General features: G+C 37.2%; 4 protein-coding genes across 4 annotated transcripts; 2 read left to right on the top strand and 2 right to left on the bottom strand.

The window, feature by feature from the left end:
* Positions 1-1,630: 1,630 nt before the first annotated feature.
* On the top strand, positions 1,631-2,856 carry LOC148566951 (uncharacterized). Its single transcript, XM_088484494.1, has 3 exons — positions 1,631-2,111; positions 2,211-2,397; positions 2,529-2,856. Exons 1-3 carry the CDS (start codon positions 1,631-1,633, stop codon positions 2,854-2,856), a joined length of 996 nt encoding a protein of 331 aa, XP_088340620.1.
* Positions 2,857-12,871: 10,015 nt separating this feature from the next.
* On the bottom strand, positions 12,872-13,997 carry LOC148566950 (uncharacterized). Its single transcript, XM_088484493.1, has 2 exons — positions 13,703-13,997; positions 12,872-13,623 (listed from the first exon to the last, which is right to left on the bottom strand). Exons 1-2 carry the CDS (start codon positions 13,995-13,997, stop codon positions 12,872-12,874), a joined length of 1,047 nt encoding a protein of 348 aa, XP_088340619.1.
* A 67-nt stretch (positions 13,998-14,064) lies between these two features.
* On the bottom strand, positions 14,065-14,982 carry LOC107636335 (uncharacterized). Its single transcript, XM_016339853.1, has one exon. The coding sequence runs from the start codon at positions 14,980-14,982 to the stop codon at positions 14,065-14,067; it is 918 nt and encodes a 305-aa protein (XP_016195339.1).
* Positions 14,983-17,751: 2,769 nt separating this feature from the next.
* On the top strand, positions 17,752-19,352 carry LOC107637723 (UPF0481 protein At3g47200-like). The gene has a single exon (XM_016341080.3). It carries the CDS (start codon positions 17,797-17,799, stop codon positions 19,258-19,260), a length of 1,464 nt encoding a protein of 487 aa, XP_016196566.1. The 5' UTR covers positions 17,752-17,796; the 3' UTR covers positions 19,261-19,352.
* Positions 19,353-20,503: the final 1,151 nt, after the last annotated feature.

Below are 20,503 nucleotides of genomic sequence, written 5' to 3'. Positions count from 1 at the left end.
GTTTTAAGATAGAATGACATAAATAGAATTTTTATTAGTTTTAAATCTCAAAAAAATATCAAAAATTTTATTTATTCTTTTTATTTTTTAAAATTTTTTATTATGTGGTTAAAATTACAAAATATAATTTTTCTAATAATTTTTTTCCTTTGCACACAGATTTGTCCTTTTTTCCTCTCTTTTAGTAGTACTGTCAATAAAAACCCCAACTTTAGGGCCAGTCTTAAGCCCTTCACGTATTTTTTAGCCCGCGGCCCTACAATGTATAAAAAAAAATTATTGAAAGCCCTAACCTTAAACAAGTCCTAATAAAAGAGGTTAGGATTAGGTCAGTCTAAAAGCTCCAAATCACCTTAAATGAAATAGAAATTATTTTTCAAAAAAAAAAAAGAAAGAAAATCCCCAATAATCCCACGGCACATGCTATGTTCATAGTGGAAGTGATGCTTGTGGAGCATCTCAACCTGCGAAAGAGGAGATTTCACCCGTGAACGAATTTTGCGAAAGACTGAGTCAACTCAAGCGAGTCAGGTATGAAAATGACTAGAAAATTTTACCTGAGAAGTAGTTGTTTGAAATGTCTAAGAGTTTCGAGGTAGGAAAGGTTCTAGAAGATGGTGAAGTTCCTTGAGCATCTACATGATAAACTTGGAGTTAGAGAAGAAGGGTCGATTTTGTTCTCAGTTCCTTCAGAACTTGTGCGTCACCCCAGTGTGTCTTTGATTCAACGGTGAATTTGGAATCAAATTGATTCTTTCTCTCTCTTTCTCTTTTATATGCATGCTTATCAAGACAAGTTTACAAGTTATCTCTTCGATGCATTCCTTGCCCAGTTGCATTTCTTTTTTTCATGTGACCAATCTTATAATTCTTTTTCTTTTGTTCTTTTTGGAACTGTGTTGTGTGTTACCAACTAAGATTAGAAATTTTTTTTGTCTTAATCAAAATGAATTAGAGTGTATTATTATTGTGGGTTAAAAAATTTAGCTTTTACCAAAAAAAAAAAGTAGCCCATGGACTGGCCCTAGGCCCTTTAGTTTTATAGGATTTTTGGCCTACAAACATTTTAAATAATTAGCCCTGCAGGTTATAGGGCCATTTTTTATCTTGGCCCTACTTATAAAGTAGGGTCAAAACCCTATAGGGCCAACCCAATTGAGAGTGATATTTTTTAGTGGCTTCACTCAACCTTTTATATATATATATATATATCATGGTGATAGCATATTCTACTGTAACATCAGGGTATAACAAATTATCCAAATGTCATCGATTCTAAAATTGTTTGTTTAATAAGTGCCTTATTTAAGGGTAATTTATTCAAATAAAACAAATGAAGCAAATGTTTACTCAAATACAATAATTAAGAATCAATTACTTATTTGTCCTATTTACATTATATGTAAATCGTGGAATCTGTTCCACTTTTTAGAAGAAACACATAAACCGTGGTACCCCTTCCACAGTTTATAAACAAGCAAAAAATACATAAACTGTGGTACCCCTTCCACACGTTTATGCACAAGTAAAAAAACACATAATTCTCTCTTCTTCTACCATGGTTTATGAGGAGTAAAAAGTCTATATATACACGGTGAAATCAGTTGTGTAGAAGAGGATCATTTTTATAATGGCAAGTGAGGAAGAGAGTTTTCTAGTGCTAGTGCATTGCTTTGGGAAAATTTGTAGAAGCAAGAAATATGGTGTGAAGTTCACTGATAGAGAATCCTTGAGTGTATTTATCAGTTCATCGAATACCTTGTCAGATCTAAAGAACAACGTATTGCAGAAGCTTGGGGTGTTTGGGAGCAAGTGGGTGAAGAAGTTATTTTATAAGATCCCTATCGCAGTTGTGTCAACCGGTGTGAAATATGGTACGTTTGTGATAGCGTCTGATAAAGATCTTCGGGTTCTGTTTCATTGTCATAGGAGTTTTCCAGAGGTCAGAATACACAAGCTATACACTGAGTTGAATGTCGGTGTCGAAAGTTCTGGGGCATCAGCTCCGATTCCTCACTCGACTGCCACAGGCGGTGCTTCTAGTTCAATGGCTGCGGTTGCACCAGCTCATCTGTACGTTGCATCTCCTTCGTTTGCGGTTGATTTGGACTGTATGGTGGCAGTTGGTTCTGTACCATTCGAGAACCGTTCGGTCCGACAGTAGACAGATAAGGTGGCTATTGATCCTGGCATTATTCCTGATATTGTAGGGTTGGGGAAACCTGATCGAGTTGAGAATGTAATGCGGGACGATGACTCAGACCAAGAGCCTGTTGATATAGTTGGGGACAGTGATGATGATACAGGTGCCAATCTACGTACACAGCATGACCCTTCAAGTTTCGGCACACAGCAGTACCCTCTGCACTTTTCAACTCTAAACTTGGATGCTCTGGGGTAACAGCTAGACGGAGATGCTGCCTATGGGGTTCTTGTACATAATTTCAGATTGGGAAATCATTCCAGAATAAAAAGGAAGCTGTTTTGAGTGTGAAGGATTATAGCATCCGTCGAGGTATTGAGTACAGGATCTTAGAGTCAGATCATCTAAAGTATCATGAAAAATATAAGAAGTTCGGCAAAGGTTACAATTGGTTGATTCGCATCTCGCTTCGTACACAAAAGGGCACTTGGGAGGTGAGAAGGTATAACGGTCCGCACACTTGCTTGGCTACGTCAATTTCGAGTGACCACCGACGGCTTGATTACCATGTTATCTATGCGAGGATCTATCCGTTGGTTAGAGCAGATGCTACGGTTATGATAAAGGTCTTGCAGGAAGCAACGGAAGCCAATTATGGATTCAGGCCTATTTATAGGAAGTTTTGGATGGCAAAGCAGAAGGCAATAGCATAGATATATAGAGATTAGTAAGACTCATATGCTGAGTTGCCATTTTGGATGCTAGGGATCCAGTCCACCATGGCCGACACGGTTGCAGTGTTTAAGACTTCTCCGGTTAGAGTTGGGGATCAGGTCGATGAGTCTACAATCTACTTTTATCGTCTTTTCCGGACATTTCCACCTTGCATCGAGGCCTTTCGACATTGCAAGCCCCTCGTGAGTATTGACGGTACCCACTTGCAACATCATAATGTAAGCACGAGCGTATATACGAACTGTCTCCTCACTCGCATCTGCCAGGAGAACTCGAAACCTCTCATGGAACCATGTGAAGTGAACCGTCATCTGCTTGACTTTATTCGGTGGCGGTAGCTCGCCGAACAATTCCTGAAACCACTCCTATGCAGGTCTTCCATTGTCCATCAAATACTCAAAGTCAGTGAGGCACCCACTAACGGCCTCCTCATCAATGGGTAAACCTAGCTGATATGCCACATCCTGTAGAGTGATGGTGCATTCTCCAAACGGCATGTGGAAAGTGTGCATCTCAGAACGCCACCTCTCAATGAATGCACTAAGTAGAGACTCATCAGCCTAGAACCAGTGACTGTTCGGTCTAGCCAAGTGATACAAACCTGCAGCTTTCAAATACGATATGATCCATTCATGTAGAGGCATATTCTGTTGTCTCCTAACACAAGAAATACACCTAGTCGGCTGCAACATGTAGAAGACAATATTATTTTGACACTCTTCCACTTTTAAAAATATACGGTTCATTAACGGAAAGATTAATTCAACACATATCAAATTATTACAAAATATGGTTCACTAACAAAAAAATTAATTCGCAAAAAATCAAATTAAAAAAAAATATACTTCACTAATGAAAAAATTAATTCGCAAAAAATCAAATTAAAAAAAATGGTTCTTTAACGAAAAAAATTAATTCCACACATATCAAATTTTAAAAAAATTTGGTTTACTAATATAGAAAATTAATTCGCAAAAAATCAAATTTTAAAAAAAATGGTTTTTTAACGAAAAAAATTAATTCCACACATATCAAATTTTAAAAAAATTTGGTTCACTAATATTGAAAATTAATCCGCAAAAAAATCAAATTTTAAGAAAATATGGTTCATTAATGAAAAAATTAATTCGATACTAATCAAAATTTAACGTGCAAATCATTACACTATAAATTACTTACGAATTACACAATGCACACATAACATTCTAACATATAAATTTTAAAAAAAAATTTAACTCCTTACTAATAAAATTTTAACATATAAAAAACTAACCTCTTGGTTGATGTTTTCACCCACGTAAGCAACACCATTCAATTGGTACATGCGATCTTGGTCTTCCATGGCTCCAGTCTTGCTGCCACCGGATTCTCTCCTAAATGCTCTCCTCTAACAATTTTACCCCAACAATATAATCCGTCACTTGGTCTCACATATAGCTACTCATAAACCGTTAAAGGGGTACCATGGTTTATTCCCACAACATTTTTTACGTAAACCGTGGAAGGGGTACCACGGTTTACGCCCACATGTTTCTCTTCATAAATCGTGGAAGGGGTATCACGGTTTATGTGTTTCTTCTAAAAAGTGGAAGGGGTTCAAAAATGGAGGCTCAATTGAAGATACTAGTATAATTACTACGAGCAGAAGCTAGTCACTAATGCCTAAACGCCACAAAAGAAGCAAAATCAAAGCCAGGCCTAATCAATTTTCGAAAAAAGAAAACAACAGGCCATTATGGCTCCAAAGAAAGAAAACAACATCTATTTCAAAAGCAGTTCAGTCATTAGATCAAACACCTTGTCTGCACAAACACAACATTGAGCACATATATCTACCTAATTATCCACTGAGACTAATTAACAAACATTTGATGTGCATGTTAGCTCAAACCAACAAATAACCAAACCATCGAACACTTGGTGTGCACAGCGAAATTCATAGAGGGGAGGGAAGAAGAAAAAGAAAAACGCATGAGTGTTTCTCTGAATTCTTGTTGTGCGATCTTGCGCTCCTGAGCCCTGGTTTTTCGCAGCTTCGGCCTTGAGCTTCTTGCGCTCCTCATTGGCAAATCTAAGGGATTCTTTGCAAGCTTCATCTTAGCGCTACTTCTTGATCTGAAGTAGCTCCATTTCGTGGATGTACTGCTTGCAAACCTCTTTCACCTGCTTAGCGTAGCCCTTTCGGAGCATTGCCACCTTCGCCTCAGCCTCCTTTGGGTCCTACGGAGGCTGCTAGCTTCCGAGGAAGGTATTGGAATCCAGGAACTTGTGGTTCTGGCGGTGGTTGTTGTAGTGCGAGGTAGTGGCGAACAACCAAACAATGGCAGCAGAGGCGGCGGCGGAGGAGGAGAATGAACGGAAGAGAGCGTGACGGAGAAGATCCATTGGAAAAAGAGGAATTAATTGCATGAAATTGAAAATCTAACCTCCAAACTTTGGCTAAATTAGCAGATTGCAGGTTAAAGTTTGAAAGGAGAGACGCGAGCAACACACGGAGAAGATCCGGGAAGGGTTGTGACGGAGCTTCGGTGCAACAAAGGTTCGGTGCAATAGAGGTTCGATGCGACAGCGGTGCAAGGCTGAGAGGCACCGCTGATGGAGCATTTGGAGATGAGTGTTCTACTGGTTTAGTGTTTAAATGAACGAGAGAGACAGGGGTTATGTTCTACTGGTTTAACGTTTAAAAGAGAGAAGAAGAAGGAGAAGGTAGCTGCAGCAGTTATGGTGGCCGCCGGTGGTGCTGTGGGTGAGGAAAGGAGGAGAAGAAGCTCTGGAGTGTGAATGGAGCTCGATAGGGTAAGGGTGAAATTAGGTTTAACTCAATTTTTTCGACGGAATATTTTAAATTACAGACAGATTTTTGTCTATAATAATTTAACAAAACATAGTATTTTTGTTTATTTAAATACAGACGGATTTTTTGTCGGTAATTATTTTCCACGAAAAAAATAATTTTTCTGACAGAATTATCGACGAATTCTCTTTTTTGTCTGTAATTTATGCTAATTCATTTTCCTATGTTTCCGACAGAAATTCTCTCGCAAAATTTGTCTATATTTCCGTGAAATAAAATCTATCGAAAATATCCGTCTGTAATAAATAGTTTTCTAGTAGTGTTTTTTTTTATTTTGTTGGAAAATTATTAGTTTAAAAAATCGATTTTTTTAACAAAACCTTAAAAAATAATATGTTTCAACATATATATATATATATATATATATTGTTATTTTTCTATTGATCAAGTAATTATATAAGTATTTTATATTGCTAGAGTATAATTAAGATTAATTAGCGTCAATGAGATCATTAATATTAATTAGAATTATTTAGTATATCGATATATTTATTATAGAATATTACGCTTTTGTTATTTAGATTCTTCTAGTACCTATATATACCTTTGCTTATTGTATCTTATGATGACATCAAATAATATACAATGTTTTTTTCAAATTATTCTCTTATTTCTAATATGGCATTAAGAGCATAGGTTTTTTTTTCCCCATGAAAATTATTTCATAACTCCTTTTATTCTCTCTTTTCGTAGTGTTTTATTCTTATTTTTCAACCACTTTCCTAATACTGTACATTGTTTCTGTCTATACCATCGTTTTTATCTCATCCTTATGAGTCCAAAGAACCTAACCCCATCGCCGGAAATCTTCTGACGTGCCGTCACGCGCCGTCGCACGCCGTCGCAACTCCTTGTCCGCTTCCATTTTTTTCTTCCTTTTAGATGCCTCCAGCATCGTTGGATCAGCTTTCCGATCAACAATTCAGAAGCTCTATGCACGTGTTGACGACCCGCGCCTCCCGCAAATTCGCATTCAACTCACGTATTGCCCCAACCCGGATCGTTTTGTTGACCCGCGCGCCAGCTTCTACTGAGTCAGCATTGCCGTGTCTACCTCCTCTGTTCAAATGTCACCATGTGTTCTCCATCTGCTGATGTAGTTGCTGACGTGGCAGATAGTGGGACCCATCCTAAGATTTTTTGGCTAGCTCTTTTTTGTTTAACCCTCTGTTTCCTCAATTTTTGCTCTGATTCTATAGTTTTCTTCCTCTGTTCATCTTTGTATCTGCTATTATGAAAAAATCAGATGTTATTCAGTCTATTCCTATTATCCTTAATGGCTCCAACTATGCTCTGGGTTGAAGTTATGGGAGAATTTTTTAAAGGGTGCAAATTGTGGCACTATGTGACTGATAATGTTTTTTGTCCTATCAAGACAACTGTGACTGAAAAATCAAAGATGGGACCTCCAAATTCAAGGAGGATGTTGAGAAAGACTTTGCAGAAAAGATTGGGATAATAAAAATCACCAGATTATCACTTGGTTTCACAATACCTCTACTCCAAGAATTCATCTACAGTTTGGACATTTTAAAATTGCTAAATAGGTACGGGATCATTTGGTAAAATGTTACACCATTTATGACCTCTCCCATCAATATCAACTGCTAAAGAAGTTTCAAAGTCTTAAGCAAGAACGTGGACAAGCGGGTTTTGATTTTTTTGCTCATATGAAAATTATTTGGAATCAATTGACCTCTTGTGAGCCTATTCTTATTAAAGATTCAACTGATGCTAAGGCATATGAGGATTATCGCAATCAAACACATCTCATACAGTTTTTATGGCACATACTGATGACTACGAGCCGGTTTGAGCTTCTCTTCTTCATTAAAACTCTTGCCTAGTCTTGAAGATGTCATTCCTCGTCTTAAGTCTGAAGAAATGCGCTAGGATTGACTTTCTCTAAGAGTGAAACTATCTTTGCAGCCACAAACAAAAAGGCTAAATTTTGTTGGAACTGTAACTGTTTTGGGCATCTCTTTTGAGACTGTCCTTCTATTGAATGTCGAAAATATAAACAAAAAGATCACATTGACTCCAATTGTCCAAAACTGTTCTATCATTATTGCAAGCTCTTAGGACACTTGATTACTACCTATCCTACTCGCCCACAACGTTCAAATCAGAATGAGTATCATTCTCGTCCCAACTACTCTAAGAATGTGCTTGCTTCTACCGCTGCTGTTGCTAATAATCCACCAACTCTATTTCTCTCAACTCACCTTCTGTCTCTCTATCTGACATTAAGTCTCTTTTTAAGCAACTTTTCTCCTTTTCTAGTTATATATCACTCCACTGCTCTTTCTACTCCTTCAAGTAATTACAAATGGTATTTTAATTCTGGTTGCTTTAATCAAATATCTCCTTTGCGTTACTTTTTTTCTTTTTTGTCTACCACTACAAATGCACCTTTTGTCAACACTGTTGATGGTTCCCTCTTGCATGCGACACATACAGATTTTATATTGTATTTCAAAATTAAACTTCAATTTTATCTCTGTTGGCCAACTTATTGATCTCAATTTTGATGTCAATTTTTTTATTTTTAGTTATCGTGTGCAGTATCGTCGGACGAGACAAATCATTGGAATTGGATGTAAGGTCGGAAGATTGTTTGAGCTCAAGAAGCTTTATGTTCCTTCTACGTCAAATCTCTGTGTTGTTTCTTCTGCATCTACCCTTCACTTGTGGTATCACCGTCTTGCCCACAGATCCTTAAGAAAATTGCGACCTCTTGTATCTAAGGGTGTTTTAGGTCAATTTAATAATGAGTCTTTTGATTGCACTTCTTGTCAAATTGCAAAACAACCAGCTTTATCTTTTCATGATAATTCATTTCTTGCTTGCTCTTCTTTTGATCTTATCCACTCTGATGTTTGGGGCCCTGCTTCCATCACTTCTATAGGAGAGGCCTGATACTTTGTATTATTTATTAATGATTATTCATGTTTTATCTGTGCTTATTTGATGACTAATCGTCATGAGCTACCTTAAATTCATATTAACTTTGCCACTAGGGGTGGTGAACGGGCCAAAACCCGCCTGACCGGTTCGAGTAACTCGCCAAAAAAGGTGAGTCGGAGTAGAAATTAAATTTGAGAATGCTCTAATAAAAAAAATCTGACTAACACACACCGCCTAATCCATAGGTTTTGGTGGGGCAGGGTGGGCTTGCCCAGTGGGCTTTTAGCTTTAAGATAATAATTAAACTTAGAATGTTATTTTTGTGCTTATATTTAGAATGTTTGTTCGTTTTACTTTAAGTTATAATTTGGACTATATTTGATTGCTTAGAGACTTGGACAATGTTTAATTATATATTTTGGACAATGTTTGTTTTGCTTTGGACAACGTTAGTTTTATTATTTTATTTTAAAAAATTTGGTTGATGATTATGTTTATTAGATAGTTAGAATTATAAAGACTTTAATGTTTGTGAATTTAGAAATTGTAATTTTTTTATGTCTTTAGAAATTATAAGTTTATTGAAATGTTTGTGAACTTATATTTTTTTAATATTTAATAGTCTAATAATTTTTCAAAAAAAAGAAGAGAATTGGCAATCCCGACAATCCATTGTTAAGCGGGGCGAGGTAGAAATTTGGGACCGCCTTAATAGGCAAGGCGGGGTGGGTTAGCCTGCCAAATGGTGGACTTTTGGCGGGGTAGGGGGGAGGGGGCGAGGCGGGAGAGACATTCCCACATGCCACCCCTATTTGCCACTATGATTAAAATTTAGTTTTCCAAGGTCATTAAAGTTTTTCGACGTGATAATGCCATGGAATACCGTGAATCCATACTATTAAATTTTCTTGTTGAACAGTTTACTTTGTCTGATCCCCTAGTACGTCTCAACAAAATAGAAAGACTAAATGCAAACACTGTCATATTCTTGACTATGTTCATACAATGCTTATTTCTTCTTCGTGTCCTGAGCATACTTGGGGTAAAGCTGTTCTTACTGCTGTCCATATTATCAATAGACTTCCTTCTTCTATCCTTGGTAACATTACTCTCTTTGAACGTCTTTATCATACTTATCCAGATTACAGCTCTCTTCGAGTTTTTAGTTGTGTCTGTTTTATTCTTCTTCAGTCTCATAAACATAATAAACTTAAATCTTGGGCTCGCATGTGTTGTTTCCTTGGTTATGACACTGAGCATAGGGATTATTGTTGTTGGGATCCTATCTCTCAATGTATTCGTATATCTCGTCATGTTGTATTCTGAGAGCATCACATGTTCTCTAGTTTCTCCTCATTTGAGTCAATTCCCTCTATACAGTTACCATTTTCACTAACCCCAATGTTGATTTTTTTTCTAGTGATGATAATACAGGTTCTGTGTCAAGTCAACCTCTTGAGCCTCTCACTCTTCTGCCTTCTCAACCTCTCGATGATTTCAAACCAGACGATAATCTTGCTTCTACTTTCATGCATCCTCCCTCCACTCGTTCCTCTAAAGTAAAAAATCTACCTCTTCATCTTTTTTATTATCATTGTTTTCCTACTATTCTTTATCACCATGATCCTAAGTCATTTCAAAAAATCTCCACCAATCTAAATTGGCAATAAGTAATGAAGAAAAAATTCAAGCACTAGAAAAAGTACACACTTGAGACTTGGTTGATCCTCCTCCTGATCAAGAAATTGTAGGTAGTAGATGCGTAAATAAGATCAACTCACTCTGATGGTCCTGTTGACCGTTATAAGGCACGATTGGTTGCTCAAGGATGTACGCAAGAATATGGTATTATTGATTATGAAGAAAATTTTGCTCCTATTGCTCGTCTCAAATCTGTTCGTGCTCTCCTTACCATTACTGCGGTTAAGAAATAGTTTCTCAGTCAGATGGATGTGAAGAATGCATTTCTTAATGGGATTTGAAAAAAAAAAATTCTATATGAAATCATCTTTAGGATATCCTTTTCCATTTAGCAAAATTTGTCTTCTTCGTAAGGCACTTTATGGTCTTAAGCAAGCTTTTCGTAAATAGTTTGAAAAGTTTAGCACCACTATCTGTAATCTTGGTTTCACTTGCAACCCTCATGAGAATGCTCTCTTTATTCATAAAAGTGAATGTGGGATTGTTCTTCAACTATTGTATGTTGATGACATGATCGTTACTGGAAATAATGTTGATGGTATCGCTAATTTGAAAGTATCCCTTCACCACACTTTTGAGATGAAAGATCTTGGCTCTCTCAGTTATTTTCTTGGTCTTGAGGTAATATCCAATGATGAAGGTATCTATCTCTCCCAAGCTAAGTATGCTTCTGATCTTCTCGCTCAAGCTGGTATTACAGATAGTCGTATTGAGTCTGCACCTCTTGAGCATGATGCTCGGTTTTCTCCTATGAATGACACAGTTCTAGATAATCCTACTCTTTATCGACAGTTAGTTAGAGGTCTAGTCTACTTGACTGTCATGCAACCTGACATCGTCTATCTTGTTCATGTTGTTAGCCAATTTTTTTCAGCTCCTCGCACTACTCATTATGCGACAGTTATTCACATCCTTCGCTACATCAAAATTACTTTGTTTCACGGTCTTCATTTTTCTGCCCACTCATCTTTAACCCTTCAAGTGTACTTAGATGTTGATTGGGCTGATGATCCCACTGATCGTCGTTCTACTATTGGTTACTGCTTGTTTTTTAGTGACTCTCTCATTACCTAGTGAGCCAAGAAGCAAATGTTCACTGTTCGATCAAGCATCGAAACTGAATATCATGATCTTGCTGACATCTAAAGTTGTCTTGATTCGTTGACTTCTCGAAGAGTTCGGTGCCACTCAGTCATCTTCCACTGATGTTTATTGTGACAATTGAAGTGCTATTCAGATTGCCCATAATGACGTCTTTCATTAGCGCACCAAACACAGTGAGATTGATTGTCACTTCGTCCGTCAATGTCTCCTTATTAGTGTTGTTCGTCTCGTAGTTATTGGAACTCTGGATCAGACTACTGATATCTTCACGAAGGTCCATCATTCTACTCGTTTTTGGACTCTAGTATCCAAACTTAAGATGGTATTCTTAGCTTCCACTTGAGTTTGAGGAAGGATGTTAGAGTATAATTAGGATCAATTAGCATCAATTAGATCATTATCATCAATTAGAATTATTTAATATATCTTTATATTTATTAAAGGGAAATTTATGCAAATAAAATGAATGAGCAAAACGTTTACGTAAATACAACATTGGCAATTTCCAGATGCAAATGCAACAAACGCAACTGTATATAATCCGCTACACCCTCCGTGGATTACGTTGAGGGCTGCATTAATCATAGACCGCTACACCTTGTAGCGGTTTATGCTCATATGGTGCTAGACTCATAATCCGCTACACCCTCTAGTGGATTATGAACAGTGTGGAAGTTTGGGAAGATGCATATATATATATATCACTCTTACAGTAACAACGCGTGATACAAAATGTACGAAGTTATACAAATACAGTCTCCATAAACAATAAGCCATAAAAATATAATAGGCACGAGGCATTAACAGTAACACAGATTAAATTTCTACATTAGGCATAAGTCATAAGACATACAAATAGGTCAGAACCAAGACTAACACGAACACACCAAAGGAACTAACACTAACACCCGAAAGCGTAAATTGCTACAGGAGAATATAAAATTCAAAAAACTAGAAGCACACAGACTAGAAGTCCTACGAACTACCGACAACGGGGGAGCCTCTCTGGGGGCAAGACCTACGCATGTGCCCAGGATGTCTGCAGAGCCCGCATCGCTTCGGTCGGTTAGGGTTGGCCTCATCCATGTTGTTCCGGATTCTAGTAGACTCGGTCACCCATCACGACAACGCCTCAAGTTGGGGTCCGGAATAATGGTCGGACCGTCATAAGGTGGCTAAAGTCCCTCCGGTATTAGTGGCACGAAACCCATCTGGTACACCCTGAACACCTTTTGCATGGTGTAGACCTTGTCGACATAGATAGACCAGTCAAGCCATGACTGGGCACAACATGCAATCGCATGAAAACACGGGTAATGGAGAGCTTGAAAGTATCCACAGTCGCATGTACGATGCTGAAAGGAAACTCGGTACGTCCCAAGTGAAAAGCTCCCGGTGGGCGTCGTCTTGGCAACGGTGTACTCAGACTAATGTCTATCGAACAAGGTGACAGTGAAGCATCTGGAGTCTTTCAAGTTGCGGTCCATTGCCTTCATAAAAGACTGGCAGAACTTGGCACCGCTGGCCAATTGAGCCTCTGCCGTCTGACCACGAATCACAAACAACTCCGCTAGCTCACCATATGTGGACTTTACTAGGGCGGTAACCGGAAGATTCTGTGTACCCTTCAGAACAGAATTAACACACTCAGATATATTGGTCGTCATGTGACCGAACCGTCTGCCACCATCCTGGTGCTGAGTCCACTTATCGTATTCTATTATGTTCGCCCAATCACACATTGTCAAATTCTCAGTCTGCATTATATCAAACCAATAGTGAAACTCTGCCTCAGTCTTTGCATAAGCAGCGTTCACAAGCAAATGCTTTGCATCCGTGCCCTTAAAACTGAGTGCGAAGTTAGCTGCAACATGCCGAATACAAAATGCTCGGTACGCATGCGGGGGTAACCACCCACTGTTCGGGTTCTCTAGTGCAGCCTTGCTGCCATTGTGCCTATCTGAGATGACCATTATCCCCTGTTGCGGAGTCACATGTTGCTGCAGGTTGGTCAGGAAGAAAGACCAAGACTCGGCATTTTCCCCCTCCACGAGACTGAAAGCAATAGGCAAGATGTTGGAGTTCCCATCTTGGGCGATGGCTAGGAGCAAAGTCCTTCCATACTTGCCATACAGATGAGTACTGTCTATGCTGACCAATGGCTTGCAGTGTCGGAAAGCTTCAACACAAGGAGAAAACGGCTAGAAGAGACGATGAAAGTACACGGTTGAGTCATCCACGTCATCACCGACGCGGACCGGAGATGTCTTCAACAACGTAACCATCCCCTCCATGGTGGACTGCACACCAAGGATTCAACGAGGTAGCTCGGCGTAGGACTCTTCCCAGTCCCCGTATATCTGTGCTACCGCCTTCTGTTTTGCCAACCACGTCTTCCTGTAAGTTGGCTTGAACTCGTACATTCCTTCGGTAGTTTCTTGCAACACCTTTATCGACACCGCCGCATTGGCTCGAACCAGAGGAAAGATCTTCGCACAGATCACGTGATAATCTAGTTGTCGGTGGTCGCTGGATATCGATGTAGCCAAGCATGTGTGTGGCGGTCCGTTGTATTGCCAAACCTCCCAGGTTCCCTTCCGTGCTCAAAGGCTGATGCGAATCATCCATGTGCAACCCTTCCCAAACTTCTTGCATCTCCATGGTACTTAAGATGATCTGACTCCATCACTCTATACTCAACACCGCGCCGAATACTGTAATCATTCACAGTAAGCACAGCTTCCTCCTTACTGTGGAAAGATTGGCCAACTTGAAATTCAGCTACAGAATTTCCCTCGTGCAAGCCTTGACCCCCAAAGGTTGGTGTTGACTCCGTCGGTTGGCTGATGGCTCCAAGATCCAAGGTAGAATAATGTACAGGTTGCTCATGTGTGCCGGCACTTGACGGTGGTTGACATGTTGCTGGGTTTGTCGAAATTTCATCATCGCTGTCCCCTCCAATGTCAGCAGGCTCTTCGTCGGAATCATCCTCTAGCATAGCATTTTCCACCCGATCTGGTTCCCCCTCACGTCCTACATCTGGAGATGGATGAGTTGAGGTGAATGCCCCAACTGGACCGGCTGGCCGATACTCCAACAAACACTCAGGTGCAACGACGGGCATCGAGGTGGAGGCACTCCCCATCATGGTGGACTGGGGGTTTAGAGCGGATGCACCAGAACTATCGATCCCATGTTCCAGCTTCGCAAACAACTCATGTATCCTCACTTCCGGGAAACTCCGACGACAATGAAACAACACCTGCATATCTTCATCTGTTCGTAACACGAACGTTTCATATTGCACGCCGGTTGACACAACTGCAATAGGGATCTTGTAGAACAGCTTCTTCACCCACTTTGTGCCACCCGCGGCCAACTTCTGCAGTATACTGCTCTTCAGATCCAACAGTGTATTAGACGACCTAACAAAAACACTCAGCAGTTCTCTGTCTGTAAACTTCACACCGTGCCTCTTACTCTTTTTTATTTTTCCAGAATGATGCACTAAAACCAAAAAGCTCTCTTCACTCTCCATTCCTCAAGTTATGAATGAATAAAAATGACACTCTACACAACTTGTTAGGTATATATAGGCATCTTCCCAAGCTTCCACACTGTTCATAATCCGCTAGAGGGTGTAGCGAATTATGAGTCTAGCACCATATGAGCATAAACCGCCACAGGGTGTAGCGGTTTATGATTAATGCAGCTCTCAACGTAATCCGCGGTACCCTGTAGCGGATTACGTGCAATTGAGTTCCGTTACAGGGTGTAGCGAATTATATACAGTTACGTTTGTTGCATTTGCGTCTAAAAATTGCCAATATTGTATTTGCATAAATGTTTTGCTCATTCATTTTATTTGCGTAAATTGTCCTTTATTAAAGGATATTATATTTTTATTCTTTTGATTCAACTAATACTTATATATACCTTTGTATATTGTATTTTGTAATGATATCAAATAATATAATATACAATCTTTTTTTTAAATTATTCTCTTGTTTTTAATATATATATTATTTTTATATTTAAAAATTATGATTTATACAAAAAATATAATTAAAAATTAAATTCTAATTCTTATCCAGGGCGAAAATCAATTCCTAATTCCCTACCAACCATCCATGACGTATATTTGCCTTTTGTCATTTTCCTATATCGAAGTATAAATATTTCGTTATTCTCACAATAAGCAGTAGATTCTGACCATGATTATTAACATTATACATATATAAAATAATGAGACGTGCAGAGAAGTCAAATGTTGTTTCTCTTATTATAAAAAATTAACGATAAAAAAAGAACTAGAATCAAAAGGCTTGTAAAATTAACAAAACTCTTGGTCAAAAGTCAAAAGTCAATACTGCTACCTCCTCCTTGGCCTTCATCCTTGATTTTATTTATTGAGAAATATGCTTTATTTGAAGTAGGGTGATGAAAGCATGCTTACGTATATGGGCAAATACACGAGTCTTAAGTTAACTACTCACATAAAATCATTTTTATTTAAAAATAATAAATAAGAATTAAAAATTAAATAATAATTTAATCAAATATATTATCCTTCTATATAATATAGACTCAGTCTTCAGTTTGATAAAAGGTCTAATTATGTGTAACGGGTATAATTTAATGATAAAAGTAGTGTGATTCGTTTCAGAGACTTCTTAAAAATTAAGAAAATTGTTCTCCTTTGATTCATATCTCAATTAAAAATTTTATTTTTTATTTAAAAAATTTTAAATTCTTTATTTTTCTCAATAAAAAATTTAAGGAATAGTTTTTCGAGACCCCACTATAAATCCTATCCATATACGTTCTGATCACCAACTTATATTAGATCCAGTTCTATTTTATTAGAATTGTTAGAATAAATAAATCAAACTCAAGTAAATAAATTTGACTTGATTTTTTTTGTTTTCGAAGTAATTCTCATCAACAAGCACTATTATGGTGTAAACTGCGACCTTCTAATTCTTTAAGAGGTTTATCCAAAAAATTCGCGATAAAATTAGGAAGATGTTTTAAATACCACACATGAGTTATTGGGCATGCGAGTTTTATATAGCCCATTTGATATCTATATATTCAAAAATCAACAAATTCTATCTAATATATTGTTCGCAAAATTTTAGTTGTCTTTTTTTTTTTCTCCGATCACTGGATAATTTTCACAAGCACAAATTTTATTGTTTATAGGTCCAAAAATTCTTTTGCAAAATAATCCATCTTTTTCAAGTTTATTAATTTTGTAATTAAAAATATAGGATTTTGTTATTTTCCCAACTATCTCTTCATTAGGTAAGATTTTTTTTTACTTAAACAATTATTTGTTAAAGAATTAAATAAACGATAAATAAGTCCTTGACTTTTTATCTCGAAGATAAATAAATTTTTAACTAATTAAAAATATAAAAACTTCTCTCACTTTTTAAAATACGAGATATTTAAGTTTCTCTAAAAAATCGATTTGTCTTTATATATTTTGGACAAAAAATTTTAAATATTTCGTATTTTAAAAAATTAGAAATATTTTTATATTTTTAATTAGTCAAAGATTTGTATTTCTTTAAATTAAAAAATTAGAGATTTTTTTTTTCTAAATGATCTAATAATTCTCATTATCGTTTGCCCCACAAAATTATTTGTTAATATTATTATAACTCCTAATAAAGACATAAACCTGTATTAATTTATTTTATTTTATTATCGCTCATTTTTCTTTATTTTGTTATGGGGATATAACTAGATATCTTATTATAAATATACGCATTAATATAAATATAAGACTTAATTATCAAGTTATTATTGGAGTATAAGGTTATTTTTGTACCTTCTCAAACCTTAACAATTTTACATCTTCACTTCAGATGTTCAATGGTCAACCTGCAAGGCTAAACACAGTATTGGATGAAGTTTGGACCAGGTTAATAAAGCATGGTTAATAATATCACATTTGCAAAAATTGCTCAGTGAACTTTTATTCAATCCTTCAAAATTAACCACTAATATAAAATATATATTAAAATATAAATATATATTAAAAATAAATTAAATAATATATATTTATATATAAATATATTAATAATTCATTTTAATATACAAATGATATTTTTAATATAATAAAATAATAAAATGGAGAAATCACCAACAACCACCCAGTAAAAAATATAATTAAACTTTCTTTAATTTGTTCCACATAAACACACAATTGACTAGAACATTAAAGAATGGCCAATTGTTGTGTTCAAAAGGGGTTGTTGAGTGGTTTCAATTTGCGCAAGACAAGAGAGGAAATTAAACTTGTTATTAGTTAATTACCTTCTTTCTAAACAAATCAATAGCAATGGGGTTCAATAATCTCATTAGATTTGCCATTCATCACAATTACAAATTCATGAAAAGAAAATTCCACTGTAGTGCAGAGATAAACCCATATTGGAGGGGTCACATTAGAGAAGGGTTAGAAGGAGGGAATCCAAAAGAAAGTGAACATGTTTGCATATATAGGATCCCACGAAACATGCGACAGGTGGAACCAAAAGCCTACATACCCAACAACATAGCAATTGGTCCGTACCACCATGGAAGACCACACTTGAAAGAAATGGAAGACATCAAGATGAGGTTCTTTAGGCGTCTCTTCGATCCCAGTGGTCCAAACGGATCAGCCAAACTCGACGAAGCTTTTAAAGAACTCGAATCGCTTCAGGACAAGGCGCGTGAATGCTACGCGGAGAAGATCAAATTCAGCAGCGATGAGTTTCTAGAAATAATGATGATTGATGGTTCATTCATTATTCAACTCTTGAGAGAATTCTCAGAGAGCGAATTCAACAAAGTCGATGATCTCAGCAGGTGGATGCTACCCACCATTCGCCGCGAGATGATAATGCTGGAGAACCAGATTCCATTGTTTGTATTAACAAAACTGTACGAGATAACAAATAATGGAAATACAAGTCTTGAATCTCTTGCCCTCAAGTTCCTCTACCCTTTGTTGAGATCCGGCTCCAGCAAAAATTTTCCGCAAACTGTGAAAGCAGATTTCGAATTGCAGCACTTGCTGGACATTCTTCGATCCGGTGTAAGGCCTGTGATTGGTGGCAGAGATCAAAGAGGGAGTCAAACCAACATGATTCACACCGCAACCGAGCTGGTCGAGTCCGGTGTGAAGATCAAAACACATGACACACCAAAACTGCTGGATATAAGATTTGGAAATAAATTATTGAAAAAATTGGTAAAAGAACTCACAATTCCTACTCTTCACATAAGCGACCACAGAGGAACCGTGTTTCGCAACATGGTGGCCTTTGAAAAGTGCCACAAGAGATGCTACCCTGACGTGACAACATACATGTTCTTCTTCAACAGACTCATCAACTCACCAAAAGATGTGGCGCTTCTCCACCAGAATGGAGTGCTTAACCACTCTTTGGGGTGCGATGAAGAGGTGGCGGAAGTGATCAACAACATTGCCAAGGAGATAGTACCGGATTCGAGTGAGTCTTATTTGTACAAAGCTGTCAATGAGGCAAATGAGTATGTTGGATCAAGGTATGCGAAGAAGAGGGCTTCAATGGTGCGTAACTATTTTACAAGCTGGGTTGTGGGAGTGACAACTGCAGGTGCAGTCTTTGCACTCGCCTTCACCGTAATACAGACCATCTGTGCAGTTTACCAACACAAGAGAAAAGGCAAATCGTTGTTTACAATCTTCCTAGAAACATTTGGCTTTGTTGATAGCAGTAACTCTGCATATGACAACGACAACAACAACAATAATATCTTAGAAAGTAAAACATGAATGTAATTTTGGATACCACTTTCATAATTCATGTATTAGAATTTAGAAGTTGTATGAATTTTACAATAATGCTATTGGTACATCGAATGTTATTACACCTGTATTAATATATACTATTTTAAAATCTTAAATTGAGTATTATTATCATACAATTTTCCCTACAATTTAAATATAAAAATAAGTGTATTACATTATAAACATTTTTTTTTGTGTACATTAGAAACATGTATTACTTGACCAAAAACAATTAGCATTTACTAAGTCGGCTGATTTTTTTGGATATGATTTGGTGGTGTGAGTTCTGCTGGGTTATGATCATTATGGGTGAATTACACTGTTATGACGGCGTTGCTTTTAGGAATTTGGAGGGAAAGAAATTGGACCGACCGATTTCAAGTAGAAAGAAGAAGGAACACAAATTGAACCCACCGATTTGTGTGAGGGAGAAGTTGAAGTTGCATGAAATCAGACCCACCAATTTTTGGATAGCCAATTTTTCCAACCGAAGAGTGCAGTAATCGGACCCACCGATTTCTAGTGGTCGAAATTTTTTTTAATTCGGGGTGCACTAATCGGACCCACCGATTTGTGAGTGCACGCGGTCGGTCCGTCCGATTTGCCTGTAAGTGTAAACATAAACTGGAAAGAAATCACAGAAGCCCCATTTCTTCATCGCTGGTCTCAGCTGATGTTCTTCCTCTTCTCTGATTCTTCTCCTTCATTCTTGTAAAATAAATTTCTGTGAGATTGAGAATAGTCAAGTACGTATATTGTTATGGATGATAGAGTTGTATTGAAGATTTATTGTTACGGGCAGATTTTATTACAAACGTATGAGGGAGTTCAATTTGTGTGTGAAAATTCATTAGATGTTGTTATTCCGTTCACATTGTCATTTGAGGAATTGAAAGGTGTGATTTGTGAGAAGATAGATTCTCAAAGATCTAGGAGAGTGTCGTGTATTTTGTACAGGTATCCTTTATCTGTGTTTGGTGGGTTTGTTCAATTTCAGACCAAGTACGTGACGGATGAAGCGAGTATGCATGAAATGTTTTCAATGTATATGGAAAATCGCCACCGATTATCGTGCATCGAGTTATATATTGAGTTTGAGAAATCTGAAGCGAACCGTAACACAATTATCCTTACGTGTCCATTATAACTAATTCCCAGCATAATTGCATTTCAAACATACACAGTAAATCTATTATACAAAAATCCTTCAATCATATTCATTACCTTA

This window comes from Arachis ipaensis, chromosome B4 (assembly GCF_059453495.1).
Source record: "Arachis ipaensis isolate K30076 ecotype BB chromosome B4, ASM5945349v1, whole genome shotgun sequence".
Taxonomy (NCBI): domain Eukaryota; kingdom Viridiplantae; phylum Streptophyta; class Magnoliopsida; order Fabales; family Fabaceae; genus Arachis; species Arachis ipaensis.
This window is presented reverse-complemented; position numbering and strand designations above follow the sequence as displayed.